This window comes from Cavia porcellus, unplaced genomic scaffold (assembly GCF_034190915.1).
Source record: "Cavia porcellus strain 051 isolate PalLab524CR breed Dunkin Hartley unplaced genomic scaffold, mCavPor4.1 scaffold_27, whole genome shotgun sequence".
In the NCBI taxonomy this organism is placed as follows: Eukaryota; Metazoa; Chordata; class Mammalia; order Rodentia; family Caviidae; genus Cavia; species Cavia porcellus.
This window is the reverse complement of record NW_026947510.1, coordinates 48,356,301-48,374,525: the sequence shown is the minus strand read 5'-3', so window position 1 is coordinate 48,374,525 and position 18,225 is coordinate 48,356,301. Positions and strand designations below refer to the sequence as shown.

Sequence of the window (18,225 nt, the reverse complement as noted above, 5' to 3'; positions counted from 1 at the left end):
GTTGAAATAAAATATTCTTTGGATTTTTTTCTCTTGTTTCGTTAGTCTATGAAGTAAATAACACTGAATTCATAAGGGCTAGACATTTGGAGTGTTCTGAAAAAAGAATTGAAATGTTTTTATGTTATATCTTTTTAAAGTGCCTTGCAACTTTGGTCTTAGAACTAAATGCCAAATTTCAGTGATTTGAGGAGATAAGGAATGAAGATGCTCAAATGTTTCAAGGTTAACAGTGATTTTAAAATTTATTTAATTTTTAAGCTTAAATACTAAACTTTCTGTCAGTTGCTCTGAGGTTTGCTCCTAACCAATATTTCTACGTTTCACAATAATCTTATTTTTAATGAAATGCAAATTTGTTATAATGGCCATCACTTACTGATTTAATATATTTTTGATGAAAGAAATTTTAGTTATTTTCTTTCCTTTAAACTGTCAACAGTTTTTGCTATTCATAGATGTTCTGTCTTCAGTAAGGTCTATCAAAGTGTAAAACTAGATGGGTATTTTTTTTCCTTTTAAAATGGAATGCTTTTTCATTATGCAGTATTCTTAGGTGAATTCTCTTGTTTAAGAAGCCAGAATACCAGAGAGTGCTATATTAGTGTATTATTCTCACAACAAACAAGCACTGTTCTGTTGCTACCTGCTTGGCCATTGTTTCTGATTGTGTGTGCTTTGCAGTGGTATTTGGATGGTTTCCTGCTCTCTGCTAGCACAAAAAGGCATTTCTGTTACAATGGCCCCTAACCACACAATGACGGCATTAAGGATTTATGTGGAGGTTTCATTATTTTCTCCTCTTTTGTTCCTTCCAGGATGTCTTCCAAGCGACCAGCCTCTCCGTATGGGGAAGCAGATGGAGAGGTAGCCATGGTGACAAGCAGACAGAAAGTGGAAGAAGAGGAGAGTGACGGGCTCCCAGCCTTTCACCTTCCTTTGCATGTGAGTTTTCCCAACAAGCCTCACTCTGAGGAATTTCAGCCAGTTTCTCTGCTGACGCAAGAGACTTGTGGCCATAGGACTCCCACTTCTCAGCACAACACAATGGTAGGTTTCTCATGGTCGATTGTGTCTACACTCACTGTTCTCACCAGTCTACTCCACTAATAATTTGGCTTTAGACTTTCACTTTATAATTACCATGTACTTAATAGCCATACACAAGGTTCCCTCCTGACATACTGGAATTCTGTAAATCGGTTTCATTAAGGAGTATAAAAATACTATTTGTTTGTTTCTTTCTGCTTTTCAGACACTTACAACTTAATTACAGCAGAAAAAAAAAACCATAAAATACAACAGCAATGTTGACATAACATATATAAAATTAGAATGAAAGTTAAATGTCATAATCCTCCTAACAAAAAGAGTATCCAGAGTTGCAGTGAATGCAGCTTGACCATTTCCACCGCAAAAAGTCAGTGTTTATCCATTTGTTACTTTCTTCTTATTGGGTTCCAGTAATCATATAATATTTAGAATTTATTTCATAGAGACTGGTTTTGTAATAAGACTAATGTCTAATTAATCTAAAAAGACTAAGTCAATCCATACATTCTGTTCTGATAGTTCAGTAATTCTGTGTTGCACCCTATTCTCGAATATATTCTTCAAAATAATTCCTTGGTCCTTTACCCTGGAGTCTGGGTCACTACAGAAGATCAGGAATCTTACGCTTCAAAGTCAAGAGGACAAAAGGCAGCATAACATCTTTGTCTGAAAATGAAACACTATGCACAAACACACCTAAGAGCTATGGATCCCTCTGTGCAACGAAGAAACGCTGAATCATTGTGTTAGGAAAGCGACAAAGTGGTTAGCCGCCAGTCATGCCACCCGTGCTGCTTCTCATGGCTGCTTGAGTCAGAGGTCCTCATTTTCCTACTTCCCAAGCACTAGTGCTGTTAATTTACACCAACAAGGATATTTTGTCATAGTTCGCATAGCTTTAAAGACAACACTAATTCCATGAAACCTTTTTTTCTCTAGGAAATTATTATATATGATAAATGCACTTAGGAGTGAAAATGTCCACTTGTTCATGTTATTGATTAAACCAAAGATAAGTAAATCAACAAGAAGAATCATGTATTCCAGTAACTTCAGATAGACGTGATACTTTTTATCTCACATACTAGATTTAAATATTCCCATTTGATGTTTTAATCCTTGTGATTCAAATTTTCTGAGTCTTTTACTGTGTCAAAATTCTCCACCAAGAATTTTTAGGTAACACATGAGTAGCACAGAAGTGATATTTTAGGCACTCATTAATACAATAGTCCTTAATATTCATAATAATTTGATGAGTGGTTGTTAATTTTTTATATACATTGAAGAAACTGAAGCATGGAAAGACTAAATAAATTGTTCCCCATTACATCTAACAAGTGGGTGAACCAGAGTTTACCCAGATTGTCTGGCTGTGGTGTTTATTATTAACCTTACATATTATTGAATCTTCACAGGACCACAGACATATTTTGTGTTATCTATTACTTGGCAAGTTAAAACATAGTATCCATAATTCCTTCTTCTTCTCTCTACTGACTTAATGCCAGTTAAGTGCCCTTTTATAACATTTTATCTATTTCAGAGGGTGAGCCTAGAAGAAAGACTAAAGTGAGTAGTGACAAGTCAACAGTTTAAGAAGCCAGACTCTTCCTTTGGTACTGAATTCTGTAGTGGCTTTTTCCCTCTCTCAAGAGAGTGCAATGGCGAATTCTTCTTGGATTGGTTTTCCTGTGACAGTACTGTGCACATCTAATCCATATTTGCTTGGTTGAATACAAATAGATATGATTAGAAGATTACCAAAAAGATAAACTGGTGTTAGGTACGCTCAATGACGGATAGGAGAGAAGTACATGGTTTCATAAAAGTGGCATGAAATGGTGCTACAATTAAGCCAGCTCATGTGAGTAAAATCATTTAGGCTTTAAAGGAGAATTTATTGTGACTAAGTAGAAGACATGAACTATCTCCTGTGTACTCAGTCTTTTGTTGGATAGTATAGGAATAGTGCTGAACAAAACAGCAGCCCTTCCCTTGAGTGGCTCCATCTACAACAGAAGTTCTTAATCTGGAAAGAAGATGGAGAATCCTCTGTATGTGTGTATGCCTGAGTAGTGTTAGAGTTTCCACTGAATTCCCTAGTAGACTGGCAACACAACAGGTTGAAATTTACTCTCCTAGAAGTTAATGTAACTTCTATACAAATGATTCATGTTAGTTGTAATGATATCAACACTTAAACTTTTCCTCACTATATGTCTATATATTATTATATCCCTAAATGGTTTCTAAATTTATTTCTACTTCACACGTTTCTCAATTTGAGCTGCTTTTCATCTCTTAAGTAGACAGTTGGAAACTGACTATGTGAACTCAAAATTTCAGTGTTTCTTTCAACTTTTCTTCCAAATTCCACAAGAAACAACTTGGATTGTTTATCTCACTTTGACCCTGTATGTCCTTTCACCTATACAATTTTATCTGAAACTCCTTACCTTAGCAAAATCTTTAAGTATATTAATGTTGGTCTAGGATTTGTTTTCTTCTCTTTCTATATTCTGTTGTAGACACAAAGTTTAGGTAATGTCAAACTTTTTATATATTCTTATGGACATAACAGATGGTCTGTGGAATGACATAGGTTTATTTTTCTTACCTGGAACACTCTTCAAATTTTACCTTTTGGTAAATTGTGTTTGTCTCATAAGACTAAATTCTAGCATTGCTACTTCTTAAGTGCTTTAACTGATTTCCCAAGATAAAATGGTTGTGGCCTTATTCTTCTACTTTTTTTATATCCCTTCTCATAGTCTACATTATAATTTATACATTTACTTATTGGTCTTCAATATTTCTTTTGGAACACACGTGTGTGTGTGTGTGTGTGTGTGTGTGTGTGTGTATGTGTGTGTACTTCTGGGGTCTAGTATGTAACTAGTATGTAATACATACTTAATTTATGGCTAAGTTGATATGAATAGATAAATAGTAGATTTATTTTGGGTATAGTGGAAGATCCTAACTCATAATAATTATTATGAGTTTATTTTTTAGAAATTTTAGAACAAAAAAGTACAGTCTACTGTGTTTTCAGAAAACAAAGTCATGATGTATTCAGATGTGAAACTGATTAAGATGTTTTGCTCATTTATCAAAATTATCAAATATATTTATAGTACTATTATTCAACATAAATACTCTTTCTCTCTTTCCTTTTATATACCAGGCCATTGTCCTATTCACAATAGGTTCTTTTATTTCAGCAAGGAAATACGTTCTCTATTTTTTCCTACTCAGTGTCTTTGAAAACAGAGAATGCTTCATAGTCTTTGTATCAGAGTTCAATTTGAGAATAAAAAGACATGTTTCATTGTCTATTTATGTGTGACATCATATTCCATTCTTAAATGAAGAAGAAAGATTTGGGAGGTGTGTATTTTGTATAGCTCAAATAGTTGAGATGGGGAGTAAAACCACGGAGTGATTCTTACAATGCTGGCTGGAAGTTACAAAGAGGTACTGTCAGTAGAAAACTTAAGTTGAAAAATACTTCCTGAGATAAAATTCCACAGAGTTAATAACTAGTCAAATAGAGATTTTGAGGAATTGGGATCCCTTGTTCAGATTCAGGGGATAGAAGTGCCAAGGTTTGAAAATGAACCAGATAATTCCCCTTTGCTCAAATTGTTTTTATTGTCTCAGCATTTTGGAGAAATAACTAAATACCCAAATAAGAGCAGACAGTTGTAACATGCATCAATGCTTGAGATTGATTTATATTTAGAAAGTTTTACTTAGTGTTCAGAGTGTACAACAGATGAACTGTTGTAAGTATGTCACATACATATGCTTGTGGAATACTGTTAGCTGTCTACTCCACATGTGACTTAGGCACAGATAATCTTTGACGAACACGGATTCTGTTGGTTTCTTAAATGAAGCAATTAATAGCAAAATTTGATTCCCATTTAATCTTCAAATAGTTAGAAGCACCTTGAAAGTCTGACTCTCTTATTGATGTAAAGGCCATGCTGAACTTTATTCCCATTAATGGTTAAATCTTCTCTTTTTCTTTTGTTTTTGTTTTTCTAAAATGTGGATTCTGAGATGGTTGTTCACGACAGAGCTTCAGATACAGGCAAGAATCACTGTCATTTCTGATTCATTTTTAATAATAGCACTAATGAAGGTGGACTTACTAGGAAATACAAAGAACTACCCAGAATATGTCCACATGTCACTTAATGTGAATATGAACACTAGAAGGAACCTGGGTGTGAAGAGAAATGAGGTAGCTCCACCGGAGCAGCTAGAGAACTCTGTGGTAGCCATTTAGATGCTCGTTTTCTGTCTGGTTGCATGCTACCTCTGCTGGTTATATTGTTGTTCCAGTGTCAAATGTGATGTGAAATGAAAGTCTTGACCACCTGTGGTTACTTAATAATCAGTTGCCTGCCCTTTTAAAGCACCTTCTATCTCAGCCAAACTCTTTTGTTTCCTTAAGTCTTTCTTGTACTGAGTGAACAACATAATTTTTATTTTAAAAATTTTGAAGTAGCTCGCTCAAGAGATCGCTGAATTTTATTATACAATAAATATATACACGTGTATATTTATACATTTTACATTGCTTAGGATCTAACCCAGGGCCTTATGCATGCTAGGGCAATTGCTGTATGGTTGAGCTACTCTACTGCCCAGGGACCCCCAACTCATTTTATATGAGGCCTCTGTATCACTGTACCCAGGCAGATCTCTCTGTACCATTGTACCCAGTCAGATCTCACTAAACTCGGGCTCAAATAATCTTCCTTTCTCAGCCTGTGCCAAGCTGTGTATATATATTTTTGTATTTAAAAATCCATTGGACTTGGAAGTATTGTATTATCAGTGTATCATTTATTGTTTATATTGATGACATTTTCCTGGAATTGATGTATGCATGCTAAAGTTAATATGTTTAAATATTACAGGAAACCTAATTATTTTAAAGCATAATATAGTGCAAGTTAGTTTTTCCCTTAAGTCCATCAACAGAAGAAAATGATTTGCTTTTAAGTTAATCTTCTATAAAATTTAGACATATAGTTGAGACTCTAGTATAGTCAAGTCCCAGTGAATGCAGTCCATCCTCCAGCTTTAAAAAATCATTTAGTGTATATGACATGGAGAGGCTTTTTCTTGCTCCAGCTCCCTGTCAACAGCCAGGATTCTTTATTTATATAATATATTTTTAATTGTTGTATTACACCTGTGTCTTTAGATATTTGTTATGTAAATTGTACTTAGTGTCTAAGACTGTTGTGTGTTTTAGATGTTATTCTAGGATAGTGTTATATATGAAATATTATTCAGAAAATTCAGGGAGGAAAAGAGAAAACTGCATGTGTGACTTAAAAATAAGTCTCAGAATAGGACCTTAATTATGGTATGGTAAAGATTGCTATTTTTATGTGGTGCTGTTGTATATGCTTTTCAATTTCTGGTTACCTTTGTATATCCAACTTAGCATAAGTTATTGTGATGCTATAATGCATACTGTTGTTAAGCCAGTGTGGTTATTGTGCCAGTTCTAATAATGAGAATTTCATTGTTTAGGGAGAGCCGTCTCCTACACTCTAGACAAAAGTGTAATTACTTTTGAACGATGTGGAATGTGCTCAGTTTAATAGCATGGAGAATAGATTCAGAGAGATTCAGATAAAGTAAGCTTGGAAGCCATATGTGCAGGGTGGCAGTTTAAAATTATGATAGTAGGCAGGATAATTCTACACACACATACCCGATTTCACACAGTTTATCTATAAACTCTTGTTTCTGTAAGAGACAGGCTTGCTTATCTGAACAAGGCCAATTCAATTGAAACAAGGTGAAAATGGTGATAAGTTTGTATTTGTTTTTTATGGTAAATTGATGTTTATCATACAATGAAATTACATTACTACAACCATTATTCTGTATGTGTCAGAAAATACTACATGAAGTTGTTTTCTAGATGAATCCCAAACTTGCATTTAAGTGTAAGTAATTCTGTCTGTATACTCACATTCTTTTTGGAAATTATCCCTAGGGCTAGCAGAAATCGGTTATGAAACACCATCAGTAGAAGTCTGTCAAAAACATCATATAGGTTTTGCAATAGATCACATTGTCCCATTGCCATACTGTCCCATTCAGCCCAGTGGTAGGCGAGGGTGTCTGATGTTAAGTCCAGAAAATCTTGACTCACAGGCTTTACAGCAAATTTGAAATACTGCTGTTGAGTTTAAAGTTACCAAAGATTGGAGAAATTACTTGAATATGTTCTTACATAAAAAGTGCTGTTTGGAATTGTGTGGAACACCTAGTAAAGGTCTATGTTAGCTTTCCCATACAGTGTCATGCAGAGGAATAAGCAGAATATTTTGTTTAAAGACAAGATCTCTCTCTGTAATTCAGGCTGGTCTTCAACTCACTATGTAGCCAACGGTAGCCTATGGCTCTTGGCGATCTTCCTGTCTCAGCCTCAAGAGTGCTAGGAAGAATTTCCACTGTTACAATAATATATGTATTTGCTCTTAAATATATGTTCTAATGGAATTTAATGTCTTTAGTTTACTATGGAGTGTTGCAGAAAGATGCACCTCAAATATGTACACTTAATATTTATCAGAAAAAAACAAGAATGCATGCTAGTTTCTTTCTGCTTGTAGCTCTCTAATATGGAAGTATGATTTGCACAAAACCCACTGAAATATAAAGTTATAACTCTGATACATGAGATTCTCAGTTTAAAAGTATCTCTTGTGCAGATCAAAAATATGTTAATTTGAAAAGTATTCAGCAGAAAATAATTGCCATATATATGATCAATTATCATGAATGCGAAGTCTTTTTACTGAAATATAGTTTTGCATTTTCCTTAGGTAATTTTTGTAGTAAAAATAACTCTGAAAAAACAGACAAGTTAAGAAATACTGAACACAAACTGTCCTATAAGGCTTTAGCATAAACTGAGGAGAATTTAGTAAATACATGTGCCTCACATTAATAGGGGTAAAAACTACTCCAGTAGCTGTTGCAGTTTCAAATGGTTCCTTTCTTTTATCTTTATCTGGGTGACCACCTTGAATGCAGTGGAAAGAATGATGAAATACTTGGCTGGGATACTGGAAATAGCAAAGACACTAAAAAGCAATGATGGAAGCTGACAGTACTGTTGGTCCTGATTTTGTGAAATGGATAGCTGGTCATCTGTGTCTCATTTTTTAACTCACAGAACAGAAACATCATTTGTATTTGTAAGTTAATACTCACGAGTTGTCTTTTTTGCAGGAAGACTATCTTCTGTATCTTAGATGTTTTATTTTCAGTTCTTCCCTCTTCTCCCTTTCTCTTTCAGTTTGTCTCAATCAGAAAGCGTTTTTATTGGAGCATCTTGTGGCTCTCAATAGGGCCATTATGAGGAAGCAGACAGGGTCGGATAATCAGCGCCATTGTCCTCTGCCACAGACTTCCTTCCTCTTTACTTATATTGGCTCTTGGGGTTTTGCCAGGTTTTCCTACATCCAGCGTAGATTTGTGTTAGTGCATATGAGTTATAAAGATCCAGTGCTTTTATGGTAAACTTTTCACTGGCTTTTCAAAAATAAGGAAAATGTAGTGAGTTCTTCACAAAATTATGTAGTGCACTTCTTTAATGTATTCTGAGATTATATTATGTTTTATTTCATGACTCACTGTTAATAATAAATAGTAACTTTTTTACTTATATTCTTCCTTGGTGGGGCTGAGGATTTTGTTCAGTGGCATAAGCACCTGCATGGCAAGTGTGAGGTCATGAGTTCGATCCTCAGTACCAAAAAAAAAAAAAAAAAAACCAAAAAAAAACCAAAAAAACCAAACCAAAACAAAACAAAAAATAGAGTTCTAATATTCTTCCTTGGCAAAACAAGACTCAGAATGCAGGATGGTATTCCACAGTACCTCTTAAAATCATTACTAGTGAATGTAAATATATACCTATATTCTTTTTTTTTTTTTTTTTTTTTTTTTTGGTCTTTTTCCTTTTTATCAGTACCAGGGATCGAACTCACGACTGCCTGCTTACAAGGCAGGCCTTTATGCCGCTGAGCTAAATCCCCAGCCCCTATACCTATATTCTTCCTATGGCTCTTACTAACTTCCATTTTAAATTGAAAGCATTAATCACTTTGTTTTCAGTACCTCATTATTTCAATATTGTTGTTTTCAGTTTTCTTCCTTATATTTGAGATTTCATAGAAGTGTAAAAGATAAGCAAAGTATAAGAAACAGAAGGAAAATATTTATGTAACTTTGATATTGTATTACTGTATTAGTGTCAGTAACAAAAATATGTATTTGTTAATATTTCTTTTTCTTTACTATTGTGGTGCTCATGCCTAATTTTGGGGAATGGAATCAAATCAGTAGAACTCAGAGTTGTCCATAGGATTGCAAAATATTTCAAATTATGCTTATACGTTATTTCCTGTTTGCTATAACAATTGGAAACAGTGGTTCTTTGTACCCCAAAACGTGAAAAGTGATCTTTGGAAAACATTTTATTCAGATGTTAAGAAAGTGAATCATAACACAGTATCATTTTCAGTGTAGTTTCTTTTTTCATATATTTTGTCAATTATATATAACTTTCTATTTTAAGACTATAAACAGAGAAAAATAAATGGATTTTGAGATGGTAAGCTAAAAAATAAGGAAGGTTTCTGTACAGCAGAAAATCTGATAGAAGATGGGATGGAATTATTTTCAAGAAAAATTGATTTTATGTAATTTCAACCTGAAATTAGAAAGCTGAGAATAAACAAAATTGGTGACCACATTACATGCCTTTAAAATCATTACACATTCCTCAAATATTTCATCAAAGTTCTGAGACAGTCATGATTTGAACTGGCATAAAGCAAGCATTTAAACTGAGTTTCTGATAGAATTTCAACACACTTCTTCCAGTCTTGTTCATCTTATGCCCCTCCCCCAATTTTTTGGCTTTAGAAAGTAACTTCTGGTTTTTGTTTGTTTGTTTTCCTTTGCTTTTTCTCTATTTCCTTAGGACAAAGGAAAATTCTTTGGTGTCTGAAATAAAAATAAATATAAATCTAACTTATAGTGATAATTATAATTGGTCCTTTGGTACATGTCTCCTTCGTACAAAGGCAAAATGCCTTAAAATCTTTATACATAGACCGTATTTAGGGATGACCCATGTGAGCAGATGAGGTGTGAGTATGTGGAGAGCAGCCCTGGCCAGCTCTGTGACACTGACATCACATGATAAAGTAAATGAACACGAGTCACTGGATTTTGTGTCTTATTTAGTCAAGGCTGCTTCTGTGGCAGCAAGGCAAACAATGTTATCTTTATATAGAGAAGCAGTGTTTACTTCAGTGTCTCTTCTTAGCTCTTAAAAAGCCAGCCTGTCTCCAGATAAAACAGTTAATCTTTTTTGTCGATATCACTAAACTAGAAAATAATATTCTAAGGGTTAACGAGAAATTTAAACCAGAGGTAAGATATAAAAAGGCAGATATGTGAATCAGTCCAGAGATACCATTTAGTATCATCATGTTTATAGACAGATATAAAATATGTCCGACATTAAAATTGAAGACTTGTTATTAAGGAGTAACAGAAAAATAAGTTACAGTAATTTGTAGTATTAAAAATGTTCTAAGCTCAGTCACAACCTCTCCATCCACTTAAAGACACTTCCATCTGTGTAAACGTACATCCTGGAGGAAGGGAAATTTCTGAGCTCTTACCAGCATTCATCTTCAAGTTGTGGCAGTGGCTGGCATGCTTTGCACCACCAGAGATGTAAGAACTGGAGCACATGCTTCCGGTGCATTGGAGATTCTAATTTCCTCCGAGTAGAACACAAGAAGCATCTTTGAAACCTGTCTGTGAATATATCTTATAACCTATCTTTATTCTAATGGGTGAAACTCAAATATGGTCAATTTCAAAGTGCTGTTTAGGATGAGCTCTATATAATAATGAATAATAATTGAAATAGGAATATTCAGTGTTTTCTGTGCATAAGTCACCCACATTTATTATCTCAGTCAATCTTAAATCAACTCATTAAGTTGAGCAACTGTGATTATCCCCAATTTACAGATGGGAAACAGCTTTGGTTAAAGTGACCTGCCTGATGAGTAAGTGATAGAATTTAGGTTCATGACCTCAGAGCCCAAGCACTTAATGGCTGTGCTTATTGCCTTTCTCCCCATATACTCGCTAACATCCTTTTAAATAGCATAAGCAGTTTTAAAACCCTTTAGAATACTTTTGGGGCAGGCAGGTAAAACTTACCTCGGTTACTTACTCTGTCCTAACTCAGAGATTGTCTGATTTTTATCATGTTCGTTGGTTTTAGCTGCTTTTAAATGGCCCAAGGGTAGACTATTTAAGAATATGTATAAGAAGTCCTGCATAATTCCAAAGGTATTCTCTAAACCTTTTATGTAACAAGTTTATACGTAACATTAAATTTTGTTTGGTCTTTATGAGAGTTGGCATAGGATAATGGCTAAGTACATGGAACCTAATGACAGAATTACTGATTAAATTCCAAATTCTCCTGTTTGTATGGCATTGAGCAAGTCATGGAAAATTTCTTGATCATATTTTTTCTGTTTCAAAAATGGGACAATAACACCTTGCATCTATGTTAGAGTGTGTTTGTAATGTTGAAGGAAATCGTTGGTATAGATAAACATTCTGATAATTGTCATATAGACGATACTTGGTAAATGTTACTTGTTAAACATGTGCTTTAAAACATTTAAGTTCTGTCATGTAAAAGACAAACAGTACATCGTATTAAACATTAAGTACATTCAATGTTTACACATTTAAAGTGCCCTACAAGAAATCTTTACTAAGGGGAAATGCTTAGAAATGAAAACTTACGTAGAAATCTCAAATTTTTCACATTAAAAAGGTTGTTTTTATTTTTTAATTATAGAAAATTGAAGCCACTTAATGAGCCTGATATACTATCAGTCAAATACTTATGATCAATTCATTGTCGTAAATGTTTTTCATTATTTACACAGTGTTACACATTATTTACACAGTGGATGCTGTTCAGCATCCACTCTCATCTCTGCCTCCACCACCATGACAACAAAACTCATGTGAAGCCAAGTCTAAGAGAATGTTGATAAGCTTATAATATGTATAATGGCAAGGTAAAAAGTCTAAGCTCTCACTTATTTTGCTTCAGTTCCTATCACAGTTCTGAGTCTTTAAAGGTACTTGACCTTGTCGAAGGTCTTTGACTTCTCCGTGCCTTGTTTTTCCCTGTTAGGATGGAGAGAACAGATAATCTCTCCATATAAGACTTGTAACGATTAAATAACAGAATTCTCATCACAGGGTTTGCCAGCATGTAATAGGTGCTATGGTTCTAATTTATACTGTGTTGACTAATCACTATCATTTAACAGAAAAGAAGACTCTTTTCTCCCAATATTCATAATTTGGTGTTAGTAAACTTGAAGTCCATCACTCACATTTACCTCCCACCTTAAGTGGTTCAGTAGTTTTAGTGTTAAGTTGTGTCAGTATCTTCTTCTTCTTCTTTTTATTTATTTATTTATTTATTTATTTATTTTTTTTTTTTTTTGGTCTTTTTCCTTTTTATTGGTACCGAGGATCGAACTCACGACTGTCTGCTTGCAAGGCAGGTGCTTATGCCGCTGAACTAAATCCCCAGCCCGTCAGTATCTTCTTATGTCATTCACATTGAACATGAGATACAAACTCATTTGAAAGAGAAAACTCTGTGGTCTCTCTGAAGCAATATATGTCTTGTTCATTACCATTTCCCTAGATGCTGGTACAGTGGCTGATACACAGCAAGTATGTCCTAATACAGTCCTGACCCTGTAACATTTCAGTCAACTGCTTATGTGACAGTGCCATGAGACTATCACATGGCCTGGCGTGTTTTACGATATGCCAGCTAGGCATGTGTACGTGCACTCTGTTGTTTATGTTTCTCAGAATGTATCTCCATCCCTAAGTAGTGACTCTTGACTATAGTTAATATATGAATGTTGCAGTGTTTTGAATGTCTGACTGCTCACAAAAGACACTTCGAGTGTAATGTTATCTAAATCTTTAGGGATGGTACTTACTTCCTAAGCAGTGGATATAACTATTAGAGGGCATAATGACCTTGTGCAGTGCTGTCAGCTAGTGAGTGCTGGTAGTGTGAACTCTCTTTCTACCACCCGAATAGGCCTCACAGCCCAGTTGCCCCTCCACATCACTCTGACGGCAGACTACAGTATGCCTTTGTAGCTTCGTGTACTGCATGTGTAACGGTTTGCCAGGAAAAAACAACAGTATCACCACAACAGGAGAACACAACCAGTTAGATCTGAATGTATTTTAAAATTACTTGATTTTCCTGAATGAACTTTCTGAGGGGTACATAATCCTTTGTATTCCTTTTAGGCATGATTATAGTGAACTGTGTTGAATACTTTGGTTTTATCAATTAGCATGTTTTCTCGCTGTGTGTTTTGTTTTGTTGTTGTTTTTCCTCTTTCATTCTGCTTTAAAATTCCTATTCACTATGGAATTTTAGAAGTTCTTTGTGGGGCTCAGTCCTTTGTTTATTGGTACTGTGTTTATTGCTTTAGAGTCCTTTGAACTCTCTTCTCTAATTTACCCACAAGAACAGCTTGAGATAATGTAAAAAGGATATGCTATAAGGAAAAGGCATAATACAAATGGATTTTTATAACAACTCGTCTGTCAGGAATCTGACATACTGCATATAAAACTGACATAGCCAACCAAAATATCTACATCTCCAACTGTTAATTCTTGATGATTAAACTATATATCTGTGCCATTGTTTTATTGAATAAAACTTTGACTTGTCCTGTGTCTAATGTGCTTCATATGATCATTTTATGTACTGTCATGTAAACTATTTCCTTTTTGCTTATATCTTCTTCAGTGACTCTATAATTATTTTTGCTTTACACAGATAGAAACATAGTCTCCCCCAATTTTTTTGCATATGGTGTTTTTGCTTCGTGCAAAAAGAACTACACAGACGACATTCTTTTAAAATCCAAATTATATTCAGTTTTATATTCTTGTTTATAGCACTGAGTCTATCTAAAATGTCCTTACCTAAAACACTTTATTGTTTTATTACTAGACTTATGCTAGTAAAGATACATCAGCTTTTGTAGGGATAATCTTTAAGCAGAACTTCCTAAGATGAGCTTTGAAAACTATCATTCCTAGGAAAGTAAATCTCGAATCATGAAACATCAGTTTAATCGCTGCTCTTGACAACTTAACACGACAGATTGAAATATAAAAGCTGATGCAAGTGGGATCAATGGATTATCTAAGTCCCTGAACATCTTCTCTTAAATTGGGGGACTTGACAGAGTGGTTATGAGAGGAGTGTGTATTGTGTGCTCCTCATCATGTGCAGAGCATTAAGTTTTCAGAGATTAGTGCTGAGTGGATGTGTTCTACCTGGACCTGAGGCAAAGAGAAAGAAACTGCAAGGGAATGAAAGAGGGAAAAAAAGAGCCAAAGGAAGAGAGAGGGATAGAGAGATTTACATATGAGAACTCAGGGGGCTTTGTCATGGCAATTGTATAAAGTGATATACAGTGCAAATCGACTTGAGCGTGTCCCTGGATAGCAGGCGCTTTACAGCCTCCAGGAGCTGAGATTACTGCTTTATCTTGTCATACTAAATTAATGTGGCAGCACACTGTTAAACAGTGGTGACCTCTTCATCTGGGGAAATTGCTGCCATTGCTGCCTAGAAGAGCGATGGGATTTAAGGTTTGCGTTCTCTGTTTCTGTTTCTATTTCTGGTTCTGTCTCTGTGTTTATGTCTCTGTGTGTCTGTCTCTATCTGTCTGTCTATCTGTCTCTCTCTCTCTCTCTTCTTCTCTCTCTCTCCCTTCCCTTTTTTCATCCCTTCTCTGCCACTTCCTTCCTCCTTTGCTCCCTCTTTTCCCACCTTAAGTCATTTTAGGGTTAAAATACAGTGTTTTAAAATTATTATAGAAAATATTTTTATATTAAGGTGACAAAAGATACACATCCACTTTGGGTAAAAGAAGAAAATTGGATTTACTTGATATTCCAAAAATAATATATCACCTTTGTATATTAGAATTTAAGAGCACACCTGCTGTTATTTATTTTAATCTGTTTTTATTATTCTACAAATACTCCCTTAATTTTCATTAGGGTACATTGCTCTACCCTCCATAAAATTTCCCTGGTGAGAAAGAATAAGGAGCGGGAGAACAAAGCTCAGACACTTGCTGGGTCTAATTAGTCAGGCAGAGTGTGAGGAGTCAGGAGAACTAGCAAGGTAACCATGTTGTCCCGTCTCCCCAGAATTTATCAGATACTCTTTCAGCCCCTGATTCATTATACATTTTTAATGAGAGAGATAAACACAAAGGGGGAGCTGAAATCCTAAGATCAGTTGGTCTAAATAAAGTAGAGGTGATGAGAAAGTAGGAGGCAGACTTTTAGAGAAGGAGACGGGATCGGCAGGAGAAGACACAAAGGAAGGAGGAATAAAGAGGGTGAAAATAACTAAAATACGTTAAATGCATACAGCACAGTGCAAAAATGAATTACATTATTATGCATCAATAATTTGCCCCAATAAAGAAAAGAGTGTATAACTCTTCTCTGCAAGCCTTTGACTATGCTTTTTATGTGCTTTTTTTTTTTTTTTTGGAGTTTTGGTTTTTTTACATGTAAGAAATGTGTTAACAGTTTTTATATGTTTCTTAAAACGTTTATACATTGATTAATAACCAAAATAAAATCTGTGGTCACTAAGTGCTATTACAATTTGAGTCAAACCAGTGGCCAAATTACACATCCACGTACCATAAAGAAGACATTCATTCCTTACCTCCCATCTCAGAACTCTGCATCCTTTAAGTGTAGCTCTGTGAGCTGCTTCTTCACTAACCTCTAGAGCATGCATTCTTTAAACCTACTAAATCACGTTCAGGATGTAAGATGAGCTTTGTGGAATCTGTTAACCCCCTAAAACTGTGTGATATATACGCTCCCAAAGTTTTCTAGAAAGTGTCCACAGGTTGCATTATATTCCTTAAGGGGCCTGAGAAACCAAAACACATTATGGCTTCTCTAGAGCTTAGAGTATTATTGGGGTACATCCTCACACTGGGGCTATATATCTAGCAAGTGAGATACTGACTTACAGGCACAGCTGTGAGGCTGCGTGTTTCATAATAAGTGTATTCAGCTAGCTTTCTTAGAGATCTTTTGCAGGGATTCCTTGCTAGAATTTCTTCCATAATCTACCTATTGCTATGACCACTAAGACGATTCATCTAGCATTCTTTTCTCTACATTTTGAGTCTTCTACTCCCTGTAATCCTACTATAAGGATGAAGTTCAGCTCCTCACTGTTCTATATTCAGGTTCCAGACTCTAGAAACACAAAACTTAGCTTGTTAGGAGTGTAGAATAAAAACAATCTATTTCTTGTATCTTAAGTTGATTCGCCTTTCTTACCATCCCTTTCTGCCTGCCCCTAAACTTAGCATGTTGCCAGAACTGTGAAAAAGAGAAGACACATTGATTGAGGAGTGACTTACCTAACTAAATCCATCTGAAGGTGTCCTGCTACTGAACTCTTTGACTCATGCAAGATTTTTCATGTCAAGGCAGTTTGCTTATATATCCAGTATTATTAACACTGTGCATTTTCAATGAAAAGATAATCTGATTAAAATTTTTACCAAGTTACCTTTGTATGTCATACATTATTTAGAAGGTAATATTAAAAAGTGACTGTTTTTATTTCTTTTTATATCGGTACCAGGGATCAAACTCACGACCACACACTTTCAAGGCAGGCACTTATGCCACTGAGCTAAACCCCCAGCCCAAAAAGTGACTGTTAAAGTCAATCTTTTCTTCCATCTTCACCTCCATAGTTCTCCTTTCTCAGTTTTCCCTCATCAGATTAGATGCAGTTACATTCATTAATCAAGTCCCTTCATTAATCTAGTCACTAAGTAGCCACTTTTTCTTATGTTTATCAAATTCTAACATTGAGAAGTAATTCCTTTGATTACATTAAGGACTTAGAAGTAAGGTGATATAATGTTATTTGAATTTTAAATTTTCACTACCCTCAATTCCAGTTCTTCTTTTCAAGAAACTTATTAAGAGGCACTACACATGCTCATATATTTAAATGTTGAAGGATTTATTTTTACCTTCATTGCATTTGATGTGGGAAACCATGGAAAACAGGTATAGTTTTATATTTTATGAAATAGCATCCATCAAGAAATAATGGGTGAAGCTCATGCAAACCCTACTATGAACTTCTACTTCAGAGTGCTGAGAAGAAACCTAAGTGACAAGCAGCCCCTGGAAAAATGTAAGGAGAGCCTCAGGAGATAGATACCCACAATAAGTAGAATATTTGAGTACTACGGCATTGTTTTTAGTAGATGTTTAGTATTCAGAAAGTCATTATGAAATATTTCCACAAAAAGTAGAACACCTAGGGGCTGGGGATCTAGCTCAGTGGCATAAGCACCTGCCTTGCAAGCAGGCGGTCGTGAGTTCAATCCCCGGTACCGATAAAAATGAAAAAGACAAAAAAAAAAAAAAAAAAAAAAAAGTAGAACACCTGAGAAAAAGAAAGAGCAGAAATGTAAAAATCTGTGAAAAAAAGAAGCAGAAGCTTGTTGATTTTCACACTAAGTATAAACTTTCTTTAAACAGATTAGTATTTTCTGTAGTTGTTTAAACTCAGTTTTATGTTCCTAAAAATGACCTGAGATGTTAATAGTAGACCTAGGGTAAAAATTGTGTAGGCACCCATATAGGAATCCGTGATAGCATATTATCATCAGACCAAATGAATTAAATTCCTGAGAGAGCATTCTCTTATATTGTTAATACAGAGATAAAAGTTTCATGACTGTTTATATATTAAATATAGTGTGGAAAGGAAAAAGTGTAAGATACTGGTAGTAACAAAATTATTCTGAAATATTTTTAAGCACCTTTGTCTCCTTTATGCATGTGTGTACATATGTAGGGGGGCATACACATGTGTCTGTTGCTACAAAGACTGAGTCCATGGAGCACTGATATATCTCTATTCCTTATTGTTAT

General features: G+C 34.9%; 1 protein-coding gene across 18 annotated transcripts in view; it reads left to right on the top strand.

Annotated features, from left to right (window-relative positions):
- The window catches only part of Sox5 (SRY-box transcription factor 5), a 921,295-nt gene that overhangs the window by 591,749 nt on the left and 311,321 nt on the right, over positions 1-18,225 (top strand). For 15 of the 18 annotated variants that reach the window (XM_063238388.1, XM_063238384.1, XM_063238383.1 and 12 more), the window contains one exon: positions 819-1,050. In XM_063238388.1, the coding sequence (XP_063094458.1) occupies positions 820-1,050 (231 nt within the window). In that variant the 5' untranslated portion in view covers position 819. The remainder of the gene's footprint in view (positions 1-818; positions 1,051-18,225) is intronic. The other 3 variants (XM_063238393.1, XM_063238378.1, XM_063238379.1) reach the window with 1 other exon arrangement.